The sequence below is a fragment of the Plectropomus leopardus genome, chromosome 23 (genome assembly GCF_026936395.1).
Source record: "Plectropomus leopardus strain MGB_pleo_1.0 chromosome 23, ASM2693639v1, whole genome shotgun sequence".
In the NCBI taxonomy this organism is placed as follows: Eukaryota; Metazoa; Chordata; class Actinopteri; order Perciformes; family Serranidae; genus Plectropomus; species Plectropomus leopardus.
Window position 1 is genome coordinate 16,913,778 of NC_142198.1, and position 15,822 is coordinate 16,929,599.

The 15,822-nt window shown below is 39.8% G+C and overlaps 1 protein-coding gene across 4 annotated transcripts; it reads left to right on the forward strand.

The window, feature by feature from the left end:
• Positions 1-587: 587 nt before the first annotated feature.
• Positions 588-11,383, forward strand: sf3b2 (splicing factor 3b, subunit 2). Of its 4 annotated transcripts, none has more exons than XM_042512627.2 (22): positions 588-793; positions 1,265-1,311; positions 1,935-1,985; positions 2,407-2,637; positions 2,937-2,987; positions 3,238-3,334; positions 3,645-3,742; positions 3,912-4,020; positions 4,133-4,239; positions 4,512-4,760; positions 4,917-5,039; positions 5,135-5,215; positions 5,971-6,198; positions 6,313-6,462; positions 6,652-6,741; positions 7,024-7,131; positions 7,277-7,384; positions 7,853-7,995; positions 8,895-8,996; positions 9,803-9,902; positions 10,029-10,220; positions 11,004-11,383. In XM_042512627.2, the coding sequence occupies exons 1-22, from the start codon at positions 664-666 to the stop codon at positions 11,073-11,075; spliced, it is 2,667 nt and encodes an 888-aa protein (XP_042368561.1). In that variant the 5' UTR covers positions 588-663; the 3' UTR covers positions 11,076-11,383. The 4 variants fall into 4 exon arrangements, with proteins under 4 accessions (XP_042368561.1, XP_042368562.1, XP_042368563.1 ...); XM_042512628.2 differs by having other exon boundaries at positions 589-793; positions 4,136-4,239; XM_042512629.2 differs by lacking the exon at positions 2,937-2,987 and having other exon boundaries at positions 589-793.
• Positions 11,384-15,822: the final 4,439 nt, after the last annotated feature.

Sequence of the window (15,822 nt, forward strand, 5' to 3'; positions counted from 1 at the left end):
AGACTTTGTGGTAGTTGTGTGTCTCTTTGTTGTCATTTTGCATATCTGTGGTTTTGTGTCTCATTGAGGCATTATGTGTGTGGTTGTTTTGTGTCACTTTGAGGTTATCTGTGTATCTTTCTTTGCCATGTTGTGTCTATTTGTTGTCATTTTGCCCCTTGATGCGAATGGGCCCTGGGCCTGTGCCTGGTAAGTCTGTTTAGTAATCCACCTATGTAATAACATAACACTAATAGGTGTGATTTTACCATATAATCCCAATTTACTTTGGAAACTTTAAGTATATTTTGCAGATAACTGAAGATTTTTACTTTCAATTCAGTCAATTTTAAGATTAAAAAAAGGATTTCTGCACACGTACTGCACACTTAATAGATAGGATTTACGAAAAAACGTTTAAACTTGTTTTATTTAAAAAACGGATTGTTTTATACAAAATACTGACCTGTGAAAAGTAATTACAAGGATGTCAAGCAATATTCAATCTGTAAACACTGACATCTCGAGGCTACAATTAGTAAATGCGACATTCCTCCTTTCGGACTTCACTTCCCAGCGGGCACCTCGGCAGGACGTGTCCCGTCATGCTTTACGCGAGTCCCGGTCCTGCGCCGCTCGTGCTCCCCACAGCCGCCGCCGTTGTTTCATTGAGAAAACCTGAACATGGCAACCGACGGACCACCGGGCACCGAACCCGTGCCGTCCGATTTAGGCACTGCTATTGCGGCTTTGAACACATGGAGTCACCCGGAGCTCCAGGCCAAGCTGGCGGAGCTGGGAGCCCCCACGATGGGTAAGAAAAGACCGAGAGAGACGGAGCGCGCTCTGGAAGGACTGTGTTTAGCTAACGGTAGCTAATCGGTTGCTAATGCTAGCTAGATAAACGCAATGCTTTCGTTGCAATGGGCTCGCTAAAGCTAGGCCTGCGGTGTGTTTACACTTCTTTAAACGCCAATTCAGCATTTAATTATTCAATATACCAATACAGTGTATAAAAGTAGCACTGTGAACATTTATCTGCTCCTGTAGGTTAATAGCACACTGTTTTAGCTGTTAGCTCGCGGGCTAACTGCAGTGAAGTTGTCAGAGTTAACGTTGTCTAACTTTTCTGTTAAGTCAGTCCGTTTAGTGTTAAAGGAGGCCTGAATAGTGTGAAAAACACAGCTTACATTCTTAGAAATGTTTGCGCAGGTTTATGTTAAAATTGTTTTTAGCTCTGGAGCATAATTTTCCAATTTGAATCAAGTTTATCGTCTTTCTTCAGGTCCCAGAGAGGAACTGATTGACAGACTGAAGGGCTACATGATTCAGGTAAGTGTTACTACAAAGTCTTTGCCTTTTTTAAAATAGCCAAAAAAATATCTAATTTACATAGACATATTCTCACCTGTACAGTTTAGTTTGTCAAACAAGGTTCCACCCCCTAAAAATAAAATGCTACCCTCTGAGGGTATAAAGAATAACTGTCTTTGTTGCTTCACTAACAAATTAAAAAAAAAAGAAAAGAAAGATAGGACAATAATATTAGACATATTTATATTAGAGGATTTATTTGCCAGTCTTTTGATAATTTCCAGTAATCCCCCCCCCCCCGTTTCTTTTTTTTAAAGTTGTTTTTCTCGTCACAATTTAAAATATTTAATTAAAGACATTTTTTTACCTGTGTTTTAAAGAAAAAAAATTCTAAATCCACTGTTCTTATAGTTTGCAGGACGTTTCTTGCCTTTTTTGCACGTTTATGAAGGAAATCATACCCGTTTGCTCAGGTTTCAATTGTTTTTATGACTGTGAAATGTGCCTGAATGCAGCACAAGAAGCTGTTGCCGATCTAAGGGTTAATGCTGTTAAGTAAATAAACAGTGCACAATTACAGATTCTCTTCCTCATTAAGATTTTACCACAGAAGTGTCATTTGTGTGTGTTTCTCTCTGCAGACTGGGATCCTCCTCAGCAAACCTAATGATGACAAAGCAATGGGCTCCCAGGTAAATGTTTCAAAAGAAACGGAAAAAGTAGCTATACAATATATATATATATAAATAAATACTAAGTCAAACTCAGTTTAAATAAATGACAAGCATACAGGTGTAATATGCTTAGTCCATCTTTTCCCCTCTTTTTAAGAACGTGCGCTGCTACAGTCTAATAGCAAAAGTAATCCTTTCCATCTTTGATATATCATATATAATTTCAGCCCAAGCATCCACATTTTAGCCACTTTCTAGTTATAGCTTTGCTGCTGGCAGCACTTAGGATCCTAAACAAATATCTCTCATCAGAAGTTACATTGTCTGTATGCAGAGCACCCAAATAAAGGGGCTGTAGGTTAATAATGGACTGTCCTATTTCCCACACTTTCATACCTCCCACCCCCTCTCACAGTCTCATGTGGTTCCTCCTCTCCAGATGCAAGGTATCCCCCCCTTGCCCCCGATGCCCATGCCACCCATGCCTCCTGGTATGGGCATGCTCCAGGCTATGAGCATGATGCCAGGAGGGCCCCCTCCACCAGGCATGCACATGGGCATGGAGCCCCCAGTTCTGCCGCCTCCGGGCCTGTCGCAGGATGACCAGCTGAAGATGGCCCAGCACAGAGCGGCCATGGTGTTACAGCAGGAGGAGAGAGCCAAGCAGCAGGTAAAGTTTCCTGACTGTTTAATCCATGTGTTGCTTTCCTTTTCAAACACTGAGATGCAATCCGTCTGTCAGATGGTAGGATTGAAAACAACAGATCATTAAAACATCTTTCCTCAAAGCAAGGAACGCAAATTGAAGAACTCAAACTATCTGCTTTGGATGGTAGAATCAAACTGCTACACTTTCATCTGACAGCTGTCGGGTAAAAGTTTCAGTCACGATGGAGCAGAGAGAAAATGCTGTTGAGTGGCTTTTTGTTTGACTGTCGCTCAGTCATTCACTGATTCTGTGTATCACAGGGTGATTCCCATGTCATGGATGAACAGGATCTCCTGGAGCAGCAGAGAAGGGTGAGACGATAAAGATAGTCCACCTCGTCAGATAGAACTTCACTTCAGATTTAGAGACTTGGAAAAATGTTACAAACACTCTTAGGAAAGAGTTTTTGTACATTTCTAAATTTATAATAAATTAATTGCCTCCTAACAGTCAGTGTGCATCTTTTACTCTCCCTTTTCTGTTTTATTCCTACACCTTTGACTCTACTCCTTTTCTTGATCACGTATTTTAAGTCCCATCTCCTTCCTTCTTGTAAATCAGGCTGCAGTGCTGCTGGAGCAGGAGCGTCAGCAGGAGATGGTGAAGATGCAGCAGGGCTCAGGGCCCAGACCCATGGCTCCTGTCACCGCAGTGAGAGGTACGTTAGTGATGTGGTGATTGTTTTGATTTTTTTTATTCCTGCTGCATGTTGCTCTACTCATAATTTAACACAATGTGCAGTTGTTTTCCATGTGCAATTAGTTTTTTTTTTTTTACTATTGCGATTTGCATCTGTTTTTTTTTATCATTTATACTCAGTTCCTACTTCTATTTCTAGTTTTGAGTTGTTGTGTTTTACTGTTTATGTTGTTCTTTTTGCTCTATTTATCTTGTGCACACCTTGCTTTGATATCCCTTTGCTACTGTAACATTGTAACGTTGCTCATTGCCTGCAATCTGTCTTTTAGCTACTTTGGATCCTCGCGGACCGCTGCCTCCTGGTGTCAGCATGATGCCGACTCAGAAACAGAGAGTTCCACCTCCTCCAGGAGAAGATAACAGAGAGGTGAGAAAATATCTTTTTTATGTTATAATTGGGAGGCAAATACAACTTTTGCCTGATGATCAGTTCAGTGGTGATTGTTTTATAGGGACTTGGATCACGTGTTTGTTGACAGTGGCAGACTATCTGTGCTACATTCTTAGTCACAAGTTGCTTTTTGCTTCACTTCCAGGTGTGGCAGAGCGAGGAGGTCAGCATCAGTGGACCCAAAATCCCTCAAGCTCTGGAGAAGATCCTCCAGCTGAAGGAGATCAGACAGGAGCAGCTCACTGACCCCGCAGGTCCGAACAGCTGCTCCTCAGTGTTTTACTGAAATGTTTGTCCACATGGGTGCAGTTAGGATGTGTTAGCACTTTGATTTATTATCTAATTTGTCTGTTTCTGTTCTGTCAGAAGAAGAGGAAGAGGATGACGAAGGAGCAGAGATGGACATGAACAACTCGTCTGCACCAGTCATGTCTGAGACAGAAGACGACGACAGTCAGATCTCTAAGAAAGATGTAAGTCTTTTCTCGCGCCATCTCTTCGGTAATATTATGCAGCTGTACTTGTGATATTTTGGTTGTTTTGTGTTGCTTCTACTATCATTTTGAATGTTTGAGTCACATCCATTCATAAATGAGGGTAAATGTGTTGTTATTGTTGTGAAAACAGAACATAAAGTGCACATTTTCACACCCCTGCCACAGACCTCTTTGTGTTTTCGCATTTGCGCATCGTCACAAAAGTCGATCATTTTTAATTCATGAACCAACCTTCCTTTTTTTTTTAGAAAAACCGCAGGCGCCGAAACCGCAAGAAGAAGAGCAAGAAGAAGCGAGCCCTGGAGAAGAAGGAGCAGGCAGAGCAGGAGCAGAAGAAGAAGGAGGGCGACGACAAGGACAAGGAGAAGGAGAAAGAGAAAGAGAAGGAGAAGGAGAAGGAGAAGGAGCCAGAGGTGGAGATCGAGTACGTCACGGAGGAGCCGGAGATCTACGATCCCAACTACATCTTCTTCAAGAGGATCTTTGAGGCATTTAAGGTGACTACAACACACCTTTGTATTATTTTAGTGCATGGCAATCATCTTTTTCCCCTTCTGCAAAGGGCTGTAATGACAGGCAAAGATTAAATTACTTGCCTGCAGGTGTATTATGGCATTTTTGTTTCGCATTAAAGTAAGTTCCTTCTCTTTCAGCTGACTGACGATGTGAAGAAAGAGAAGGAGAAGGAGCCCGAGAAGGCTGAGAAGCAGGAAACGGCCGTGCTGCGGAAAAAAGGCTTCGAGGATGAGAGGAAAGACAGCGACGACAGCGATGAGGTTTAAATCTCTCCTTCCGTTAGAACTATGAAACAGAAATAACAGAATCTTTGCTGGTTTGCATGTAAAACATTTTGAACTATCTTCCCATACAGGAAATCCGACCAGATGTGCCGAAACTGTCAAAGAAGAAGCTGAGGAGGATGAACAGGCTGACTGTGGCTGAACTCAAACAGGTGAACAGGGTTTTATAAGTGTCAGCCGGATGGCCGGACATTGAAACGTGTCCAGACACAAACCTCCTTACTGCTTCTTACAAGTCACGTAACTTCTTAGATGAGGGCTGTTTTTAATCTCTCACCCAGATGAACCATTTTATTATCTGCACATCTGGATTTTAAGTCATCAGAGAAACAAGATGAGTTAAAATTAGCGGCAGCTTGGCTTGCAGTCCCCCCATTAACCTCCAGATGTCCTTTCTTAACTGAAGAGCATCGGAGAGACAATAACTGCTTTATTCACTGTTTTTACCAGTTTTAATCAGCTGGTCTGTTTGTTTTGGAGCAGAAGAAACTCAGATCCTGTTTTTTTGTCATTTATTGCTGACCCCAGTATATTTCTTGTGACAAAGTATTGTAATTTATTGTATTACTTGTAATGGATTGTATTACCTTCGGTGAGGTATTTTTATAAGCCACATTTGGGTTTCTAACCTCTCCGCACCTGTTTTTCTCTCCCTGACCTTGTTTCTCCACTAATCTGATGGTGTGAATAAATACATGAACTAAAATGAAACAGTGAACACTGAGGGAATCCTGAAAACCTGAAAACAAGCTGAGCTACTTAACAAGACATGGCCCAAAAATGTGCAAAAAAATGTAAAATAGTTACAAGACAATTAGCTGAAAACAAGCAATTTAAAAAAACAAAGTAAACAAAAAAGGAAATGACCTAAAAAGTGCTGAAAAGGTGCTCTTGTCTGTTGTTTCAGCTGGTGGCTCGTCCTGATGTGGTGGAGATGCACGATGTGACGGCCCAGGAGCCCAAGCTGCTGGTCCACCTAAAGGCCACCAGGAACACGGTGCCGGTGCCCCGTCACTGGTGCTTCAAAAGGAAGTATCTGCAGGGCAAGAGAGGTATCGAGAAGCCTCCGTTTGAGCTGCCGGAGTTCATCAAGAAAACGGGTATCCAGGAGATGAGGGAGGCCCTGCAGGAGAAGGTGGGATACCCGAACGACATTCACACATTTCCAGCCGCTTCTTTCAACATTTCGAAGAGTAAGCAGTGAAATTCAAACACAGCATCTTTATTTTTGTGAATTTTCGGTCTACAGGAGGACGCCAAAACGATGAAAACCAAAATGAGAGAGAAGGTTCGTCCCAAGATGGGAAAGATCGACATCGACTACCAGAAGCTCCACGACGCCTTCTTCAAATGGCAGATCAAACCCAAACTCACCATCCATGGAGATCTTTACTACGAGGTGCTAGATCCTTGAGAATTTAAAAATGTCTCTAATTTCTTCTACCTATAAGTCTAGTTTTCTTGTTTTCCCATGGGCATAAACTGTTATTTTGTATTGTTTCATGACAGCCACTCTTGCTGGGAAAGAAAAATTAGATATCTGAGGTGCTTTAAGTGACCCGCTCTGTGCGTCTTTGTGTCTCTGCAGGGAAAAGAGTTCGAAACTCGTCTGAAAGAGAAGAAGCCGGGGGATCTGTCTGACGAGCTGCGCATCGCTCTGGGCATGCCAGTCGGACCCGTAAGATCCACTAAATTTAAAATTCAACATGAAGTCACCAAGAAAACGTTAAAAACACAAAAAAGAAAAAAAAATTACCTTAGCAAAGCATTGAAATAAAGAGCAATTTCTCTAAAAAAAACAAAAACAAAACACAAATATGAACTTTAACAGTACACAGCTCCTTTCATACATGCACTGCAAATCAGAAATTATTTAGATATTAACCAAAGGAGCTGTATGTGAGAACGAAACTGAACTGTGCGGGTCAGCGAGCTTATGTTGCTGTCTCTTTTTTCCCAGAACGCTCACAAGGTGCCTCCTCCCTGGTTGATAGCCATGCAGAGGTACGGCCCGCCTCCCTCCTACCCCAACCTCAAGATCCCCGGACTCAACTCCCCCATCCCAGAGGTAAGACAGCTACTCTTAGGTCTCCATATTAATAATCCAGTTTATTTTTTACTTTTTTCAGTGGATCTAGTGTGCAGATCTAATTCGATATTTACATCCATTAAAGTGTGTTTAATGTTGCTTTTGTTTTTGGCTTTTTCGTTAGAACTGTACATTTGGTTATCACGCCGGAGGCTGGGGGAAGCCACCAGTAGATGAAATGGGCAAACCTCTTTACGGTGACGTGTTTGGGACCAATGCTGCAGACTTCCAGGTCAGGACTACACATCCTCACACACACACACACACACACACACACACACACACACACACAGAGAGAGCAGAAACTTCAAGTCTCATTTACTATGAAAGGTGTGCTCCCTCTTCCTGGTAAAGCTTGGCAATGTATACATTATATCCACCATTTTTTGGCTGTGTCATCTCTTTTAAGCAACAGCTAAAACATACATGCAAAAAAAGACTATACAACAAGATCAAAATTATAACAACAAATAGGAATTTGAGCTTTAGATTCATAAGTCCTTATTTAAAAAAAAATTATAATCCACTAGTATATTCCATTTGGCAAACAAGTTTTCCAATTTCACCATCATAGGTTTTGTTCAAATTTTCATCAAAAGTTCTGCAACAACTGTAATTCGAAAGTTCAACTTTTTTTTTCACCTGGACCCCCATTTTCCCACGTTTTTTGTGTCTAATAAAATGTCGAATGTGTGATCAGGCCAAAGCGGAGGAGGAAGAGGTGGATCATGCTCCATGGGGAGAACTGGAGCCTTCAGATGAGGAGTCGTCAGAGGAAGAGGAGGAGGAGGAGAGCGACGAGGAGAAACCAGACGAAACTGGATTCTTCACACCAGCAGACAGGTAAACTTGCATCAAGGCACGACAACAGGGTTCCCGCAGATCCTTAAAAAGTCTTAAAAGGCATTGAATTTAAAAGAATATGAAAAATAAGGCCCTTAATATGTAAATTAAAATATGTAAAAATGTTGTAAATCAATCTTTCAGAAGTCTTAAAAATGCAATCCCACTTAAAAATGAGACACACAAAATTGGTATTAAAACTCAACAATAATTGCAAAGTATTTCTCAGTTCTAACCAGATTTAAGTTTGTCACTGGACCAAAAATGTCATGTTAAATGTTACAAAAATTGCAAAAATGTTCTCAAGTTCATGTCAAAAAAAAAATTGGTTCATGTATTTTTTTCTAATATTTTTTTTATCCAGTTTTAGTTTGTGTAAAATTAGTCTTAAATGTCCCAATTCCCATTAAAAAAGTCTTTAAAATTATTATTATATTAATAAATTTAATTTGCTTGTATGAAATATACATTTTGAAGAGTCTTATTTCAAAATAAGAGCCTCCTCGTCTGAATTTTTGTTTTTGTTTTGTTCTTCATTCTCTGCAATGAGCTTCCCTTTTATTATGACCTTCTCATCAGTGCACACACAGACTGATGACATTACCACAATTTACTGTGTAATTATAAAGGCAGCTGACCCCTGACCTTTCAGATTAAAGCACCAGGTCTGATGTCTTGGTGGCTGCTGTGTGCTTGTCCATGTTCATCTGTGTCACTTGTTTGCTTTGGGTCGTTTTCTGTACGCAGAGATGAGCGAGTCCATTTCTGCCTGTATGTTCCAGATCACTCTCGCCGCTCCGAGTGCTGAATATTCATACGCACACACTAAGATGCATTCATGGAGATGGACACGCACGACTGAACTCATCATGTACTGTATCTCATTTGGTGTGTTTCAGTGGGCTGATCACCCCCGGAGGCTTCTCGTCAGTACCCGCCGGCATGGAGACGCCAGAGCTGATTGAGCTGAGGAAGAAGAAAATCGAGGAGGCCATGGACGGGTGAGCGTCGCTCTGCATTGTCTTGTCACAGCAATGCCGCTGTTTTAATTTCCCATTTACTTCCGACAGCAGAGCTCCTGCTGGTTTGGTGCACCGCGGATGAGAAACAGAGGAAGCGGCTTACATTTCATCTTCAGTTAATGGGTTTATTTGAATAATATAAAATACATTTATGCAACTTTTACATAACAATGTCTTCATACAAATAACCCAATATAGTTAATCTGAAAAACGAACTGACCAAAACTACTTTTTAATGCCCCATATTGGGGAAAATAAATGTAAAATAAAAGTCTTTTAATTTAAAGTGTTAATTGATAAAATGCCATCACTCTGTTCTCATTAGATTAAAAATCTCCTTGTTAATTATGAAATATTATTGTTGTTTTTAGTTACGTTCATATAGTAAGAATTTTTGTCCTCTAAATTCATTTTTTTTAACCAAAATTAGTTTGCAGTTTTTTTTAAACACAGAAAAAAACATAAAAAATAGGTAATACAAGTTTTCGATCTGTTTATCTCACTTCAATCTTTTTTTTTTTTGATCTATCCCAGACTGAAAAAGCATTTGAGTAGTAGACTGCTAAAAGTTTTATTTGCATATGCATATATATTTTTTAAATTGATACTCAACGCCTGTAAATTGATACATTATTGGCTGCATACCTTGTATCGTGTGTACCCGCTACCGTGATAGTTTGGTACAAGTACACCAACTGTTACTCCCCTCAGAGTGAGTAATCACTGATATAAGCTAAAAAAACAGCTGTTTTCTTGCTCTTACCATTTGGTGTTTGTGTTACTAGAAACGAGACGCCACAGCTGTTTACCGTGCTCCCAGAGAGACGAACTGGCCCCGTCGGAGCAGCCATGATGGCTTCAACACACATCTACGACGTGTCAGGGGTGAGACGGCTCTCAGTGAGCTTGAGATGGTGTTTGTGGAGACGTGTTTGTATATCCGAATGAGGTAAAAGTATTCGATATTTTCTCTAATATTCCTTAAATCTGTCCCCTCTCTGCTGTCATCAGGCCATGGCAGGTCGTAAGGCAGGCGGAGGGCAGGAGTCGCAGGGCGTAGAGGTGGCCCTGGCTCCGGAGGAGCTGGAGCTGGACCCCATGGCCATGACACAGAAGTACGAGGAGCACGTCAGAGAACAGCAGGCTCAGGTCGAGAAAGAGGACTTCAGCGACATGGTGGCTGAACACGCTGCCAAACAGAAGGTACAGAGACAAGCTACAGCCCTTTTTTTCTATGTGATGAAACACAGTGATTCTATTTACACGCGAAAGTGTTTACATTTGCTTTTCTGAAGTGTGATTGATATTTCAAACAGAAAGGTTGTGTTTCCATGCAGCTGCAGCAGCAACACTCATATTTAATAGAAGAGCCACATATGTAGTTACTGCAGGAGCTACAGTATAGCCAATAAAAGAAAAAAGTCGTGCTGTCAGAACCCGAGCGAATTTTGGGAAACTTCACCGCAGTTTCATAAAAAAAAAAAAAAAAAAGGAATCAGACGTCACTTTTAAAGCCGTGAACAAAGCTGCTGGTTCTTAAATCTCAAAGTGTGATTCTTATGGGTAATAGTTATTAAAATTTAGTTAATATTAAACCTTTTGCGCTATGTATGTTTTGCTTGTGTTACTCACTGCGTTTTCCCTCATTATTAACTAAACTGCAAATCTTGTCAAAATGTACGCCATATGCATGAACACAGCCAAAATTTTCAAAAAATGAAGAATGAAAAGCATGTAAAATGCACCATACAGTCCCTAAGGCTTAAAAATGGAACAGTTTGTTATATTTAAGCCCCACCTGATAAACATCATCATTGCTATTGACGCAAACAAAGTTGACCACAAGTGTTATTTATAAACTAAAGGAAAGTGGGGGCTGTTAATGCAGCGTGGTGTACTGTCAGTTCAGTTTTCCCTTTGTGGTGACATTTGAATAATAATAGCGTCTTCTTTTTTCTCTTCTCTGTTCCGCTCGTCACCGTGCAGCAAAAAAAGAGGAAGGCCCAGCCACAGGACACGAGAGGCGGCGCCAAGAAATACAAAGAGTTCAAGTTCTAGAGCAGAAACACCGAGACGAAGCGCTCCGGGAGAGTGAGCCACAACAGGAAATGAAAGAGGTAGTGCTGTACTCAGATTTAAACTTCGGAGGATGCAGACTGCAACATCTATCTGTTAGAGCGGTAACCGTAAACACAGTTTTGTTCCTTTTTTAAATCTATAAATAGACGACGCTTTGTGACGTAATCAGTGTCACATTTTGATGTGTCCTTTTCCCCTGTTTGACATTTTATGTCTCGGTTATTTTTTTTTCATTGTAACCATGGTTTTTTTCTGTTTTTTTGTAAATAAATGAAATGATGACGAGAGTTCACGACTGCGCTGCTCCAGGTCTGTTGCATCAGTTTGAGGGAAATTACTCTAAAAGTTCACCTACATTAGATAATCATAAGCTGCTGGTAAACTGTGAGGCGAGTGCCAAGTCTGAGTCAGCTGATCCCGTCAAAGGCGGAGTGACAACAGGCTGAAAGGAGGAAAACGCACTTTCATCTTGCATCTTATTTACCGGTACATTAAGTAGACGTGTTCTGAAGCTGTTTGACGTATGATGTTGAAAAAAAAAAGATATTTTCTTTCAAAAATCGCTCAGAACATCTATTTTTCCCTCTGAATTTCTACCCTAATGTCTTGTAAAACATAAAATTCTGCACAAACTTTTCAAACGGTTATTTTCAGGAAAAATTAAGTATACATTTAGGTAAAAAATTACCATGAAATCTGCTTATTCACTTTCTTGCAAAGAGTTGATACATTTATACCAATTGGGTCTGTATGCTTTTATAAATATAACGTCAGCTTCAGCCACCACAGCAGTTACCTTATCTGAGCGCACAGACTGGAAACCTAGAAACCATAAATCACAGAGATGTGGTATATTTTTGGAATTTCAATGCATTTAACAAGTCTCTGTAGCTTAATTTTCATAAAGAGATACACGGGCTATCTTATCTCATGTCTAGTTGCTACGGTTACACTGACGTCATTACCGCTCAAACCAAGATGTCATAGGGAGCACAACATGCACGAGGGACATTAATTTCGTGTTAATGCCTTTGAAGTAATGACTCATTAATTCCATATACACTCTCTTTGTTACTGTGCTGCAGCAAATACAACAAGCTGCAGTTCAGCAGTTTGCCGCTGGAGAGCAGCGGAGGACCTGAACGTGACAGTCACCTGACCGTCTGAGAGGCACAGTGACCTAAATAACTGCAGCAGGCGCATGTTGACTCGGTCACTAGTACACACACACACACGGAGCAACAGCTTTAGTAAAATCAAAGGCTTTTACTGTCTTAGAAATACAACACTTCTCAAAATACCTGAATTTTACAGCTGCCTTTGGATAATGAAAAATAATTTTAGCATTTAATGATAAGGAAAACTGAGAGGGACAGATAAAAAAAGAAGCCTTAAATTGGGAATTTTATTCACACTTTGTTGTTAAATTACACATATACTGGCCTTAAATAACCACATCACAGAGCCGTCTGTTTATTCAGTGTATCGCTATTGTTTATTCCTGCGATTAGCATTCAAAGCTTTCTCTTTTCCGCCTAAACTACTTGGAATCACACAAATTCACACTTTTCTATTCAACAAGAAAACCTAGAGTGAAAAGCCCAATTTGCATGTTGGATTAGATCTTAAATATTTAGTCAATTTAAAGGTTACACAATGGACAGAAGAATCATAATTTCAGTCATTTTTCAAGCACAAATGCCAAGTTTCACCACTTTCAGCTTCTCAAATGTGGTAAAAATTTTATGCTTTGTTGTTATATATGACAGGAAACTGACTTTCTTTGGGTTTGGGACTGTTGGTTGAACAAATTTTAGATATTTAATTTGGGCTCTGGGAAGGCTATTTTTCACAATTATTTGACATTTTATCTACCAAACAATTTCTGGATTCATCACAAGAAATTATCAAGAAATTAAACAATATTTAAAATAACCATTAGTCACAGCTCTAATATATTTGAATTGCTGCATGTATTACAAAAACAGAGAGAAAGATATCCTCTGCACATCGGTATATTTCAGTTTGGAGCCGGTAAAACGTGGGCATAATGCCAAATAATTCAAAAATATTCTGTTGTAAGTGGTGTATTAACTGCACAGTTCCGTTTAAATATGAAAATCACTATGCTACATCTCCACATGGGAAGTATAATTGTGTTGCGTAACAGCCAGTATAAACGTAATTGATTTTGACATTGGCTTTGGAGCCCGTGCAGTGTCACTTGATGACCTGGCAGATCTGGGGCACCCGGGATTATCCCGTGACTGTGTTTTAATCTGCTTGATTCTAATCTCTTTATCAATGGCAGAGGACTGGTGGTGAGAAAAGCATGTTAAAAAGAGCAGGGCGTTTGCGTTTAAGTCATTCGGCTGATTATCCAGAGAGAGGGACGCAGATTGGCGGCCAAGCGGAGAGTCTGCGTGGTTTTAATTCCAGTTTATCAGCTGATTTCACAAACTGTCACACCTTCAAAATCAGAGCTCGCCATCAGCTTCTGTTTCGCTTATGAAAACCACATTTTCTTCTCTGGTGCGTACATAATCGTGCTTAACTATAATCTAAAAGAGGTTTCAGTTTTTTTTAAAAATACAGAACTGCTGGCAAATCTGAAGCCCTTCTGTGGTTAAATAATGTTTAAGCATTTTTTACAGGTCCAGTGTGTAAGATTTTGGTGGATTCAGTGACATTTATTGGTGAGGATTGCAGATTGCAACCTGCTGAAAGGTGAGCATTCCTTCACTGTTCATTGTTTGGGAGGTTTTTACCGTGAGCCGAAATATCCACAGAGGTCTCTTCCTCTCCAAAACAAACAGACTGGGTGATTAAATCGAGTAAAAATGCTGAATAAAGCAGTTTCACGTTACAAATGAGTGTTTCTCTTATGCTGTTTGGCATGTTGAAGACGGGCAGTTAACCTCACTCTCTGTCTCTCTGATAACTTAAGATCCAGACTTTCAGGAGGTTTTACTTGGATCTTCATCAACCGCAGATGTCTCTTCATCTCCAAAACAAACAGACCCGGTGATTTATACTGGTAAAACACTGACTTAAGAGCATTCATGCTAAAAGATTGGTGTTTTTCCCATGCTCTCCCTGCAGAGGGGCTGCTAACTATGAAAAAAAAGCATTTTTAAGCACTTTCTTGAGGTAATTTTCTTGGGTTTTTTCTCTCTGTTTTTGTTGTTTGTTTTTTAAGTTATTATTATTATTTTTCTTTTAACATTTGACTAATTTCTTGCTAATTTTTTGGCTATTTCTTGTTAAGTCGCCTTCTTCCCGTGTTTTTGAAAGAAATTATTTGCTCAGGTGTCAAAGGGTTAACAGCATTCTCTGCAAACACACACTTTCTATCACATCATTGCTGTCAAGCTGTACAACTGGCAACATTTTATTATCATTTATTTGGTTGCGATATTTTGAACATCCCTAACGTTTCAGACTTTAGGCTAAATCTAAATATCATTTTTGCCACAAACATTTCAAGCACATAATGCGTTTTGTAAGCCGCGATCACAGCTGTGATAATCTGCCAATAGAGAAACGTCAAGCTGATGGCAGCCAGCCGTGCGGTGACGTCGGTGGAGCGATTAGGTCACCCTCTGATTCATATTCAGATGCAGAGATTGAAATCACAGTCCTGCCTTTGTCACCTGAGGGTGCAAACACTGCACCTGCTTCATGCTGACTGACCGGCAGCCAAACCCTGACAGAGCTGCAGCATTGTGTTTGTTTCACACAGAAAAAAAAGGTGTAATGTAGCCTCCAGGTGCTGATTAGAAGTTTAACCCTTTGAAACCTGGATTGACATCAGTTTTCTTTAGCTGACGCCTTTTACAAGCTGTATGAACCTTTGAAACCAGAGCAAATTGGTTTATTTTGAAAACATGAGGGAAAAGGCTATGATCCATATGGCAGGAAATGTACCACAGATTGCAAAAAATAATTAGTTAACTGCTATTATTTTTTAAAAAATAGCAAAAAATAGGGAAAAATGTCCGGGAAACTATTTTTTATAAAGGTAATATTTTTTGTATTTAAAAATATGTTAAAAAAAATAAAATAATAAAGATATTTTTAAATTTTTTTGTAGTTTTTTTCTTTTGTTTTGCTTGTTTTGAAGTTGTTTTCTTGTAACCTTTTTGCTAATTTTTTGCACATTTATAGGCCATGTCTTGTTAAGTTGATTTCAAAAGAAATCAAACCAGTTTGCTCAGCTTTCAAAGGGTTAACGAAGGGTGGAAAAATACAAGTGTCTGTAAATGTATATATTTTCTTTTATGTTCTTGTTTGTTCTATTTTTTTCCTTTTTTTGGTGCTTATTTTCAGATAATTTTCTTGTAACTTTTTTTATTTTATTTTTTTGAGGGTTAACAAAAGTGGAAATACACAAGCTTGAAACACATGCACAGTACAATTTTAGATCATAAGCAGCCTTGTAAAAGCAGGCACAATATTTCCTCAACATTAATAGTTTGTTTCCTATTTACATGTCTATCTGTCATATATGACACTTCAAGAAAAGCCTCAGTAAGTTCACAGCATGAAATGAAGCAGGCTGAATTCTCATTGTAACCGGTTTTGCACCTTTGCGTATTTGCCTGCTCACAACGGCTGAAGAGGGTGTGTGTGTGTGTGTGTAAGCTTGCACGTGTGTATGACTAATGGGAATTTCAGCAGCATCTGAGGCTCCAAACGGTGTGCCATATGGGCCTGACATAGAACA

Excerpts from the sequence above, each read along its gene's own strand:
- sf3b2 (XM_042512627.2), top strand. The coding sequence starts at position 664 with ATGGCAACCGACGGACCACCGGGCACCGAACCCGTGCCGTCCGATTTA. Across the intron at positions 3,743-3,911 it reads CAGGAGAAGATAACAGAGAG|GTGTGGCAGAGCGAGGAGGT; the intron begins GTGAGAAAATAT and ends CTTCACTTCCAG. Across the intron at positions 10,221-11,003 it reads AACACGCTGCCAAACAGAAG|CAAAAAAAGAGGAAGGCCCA; the intron begins GTACAGAGACAA and ends GTCACCGTGCAG.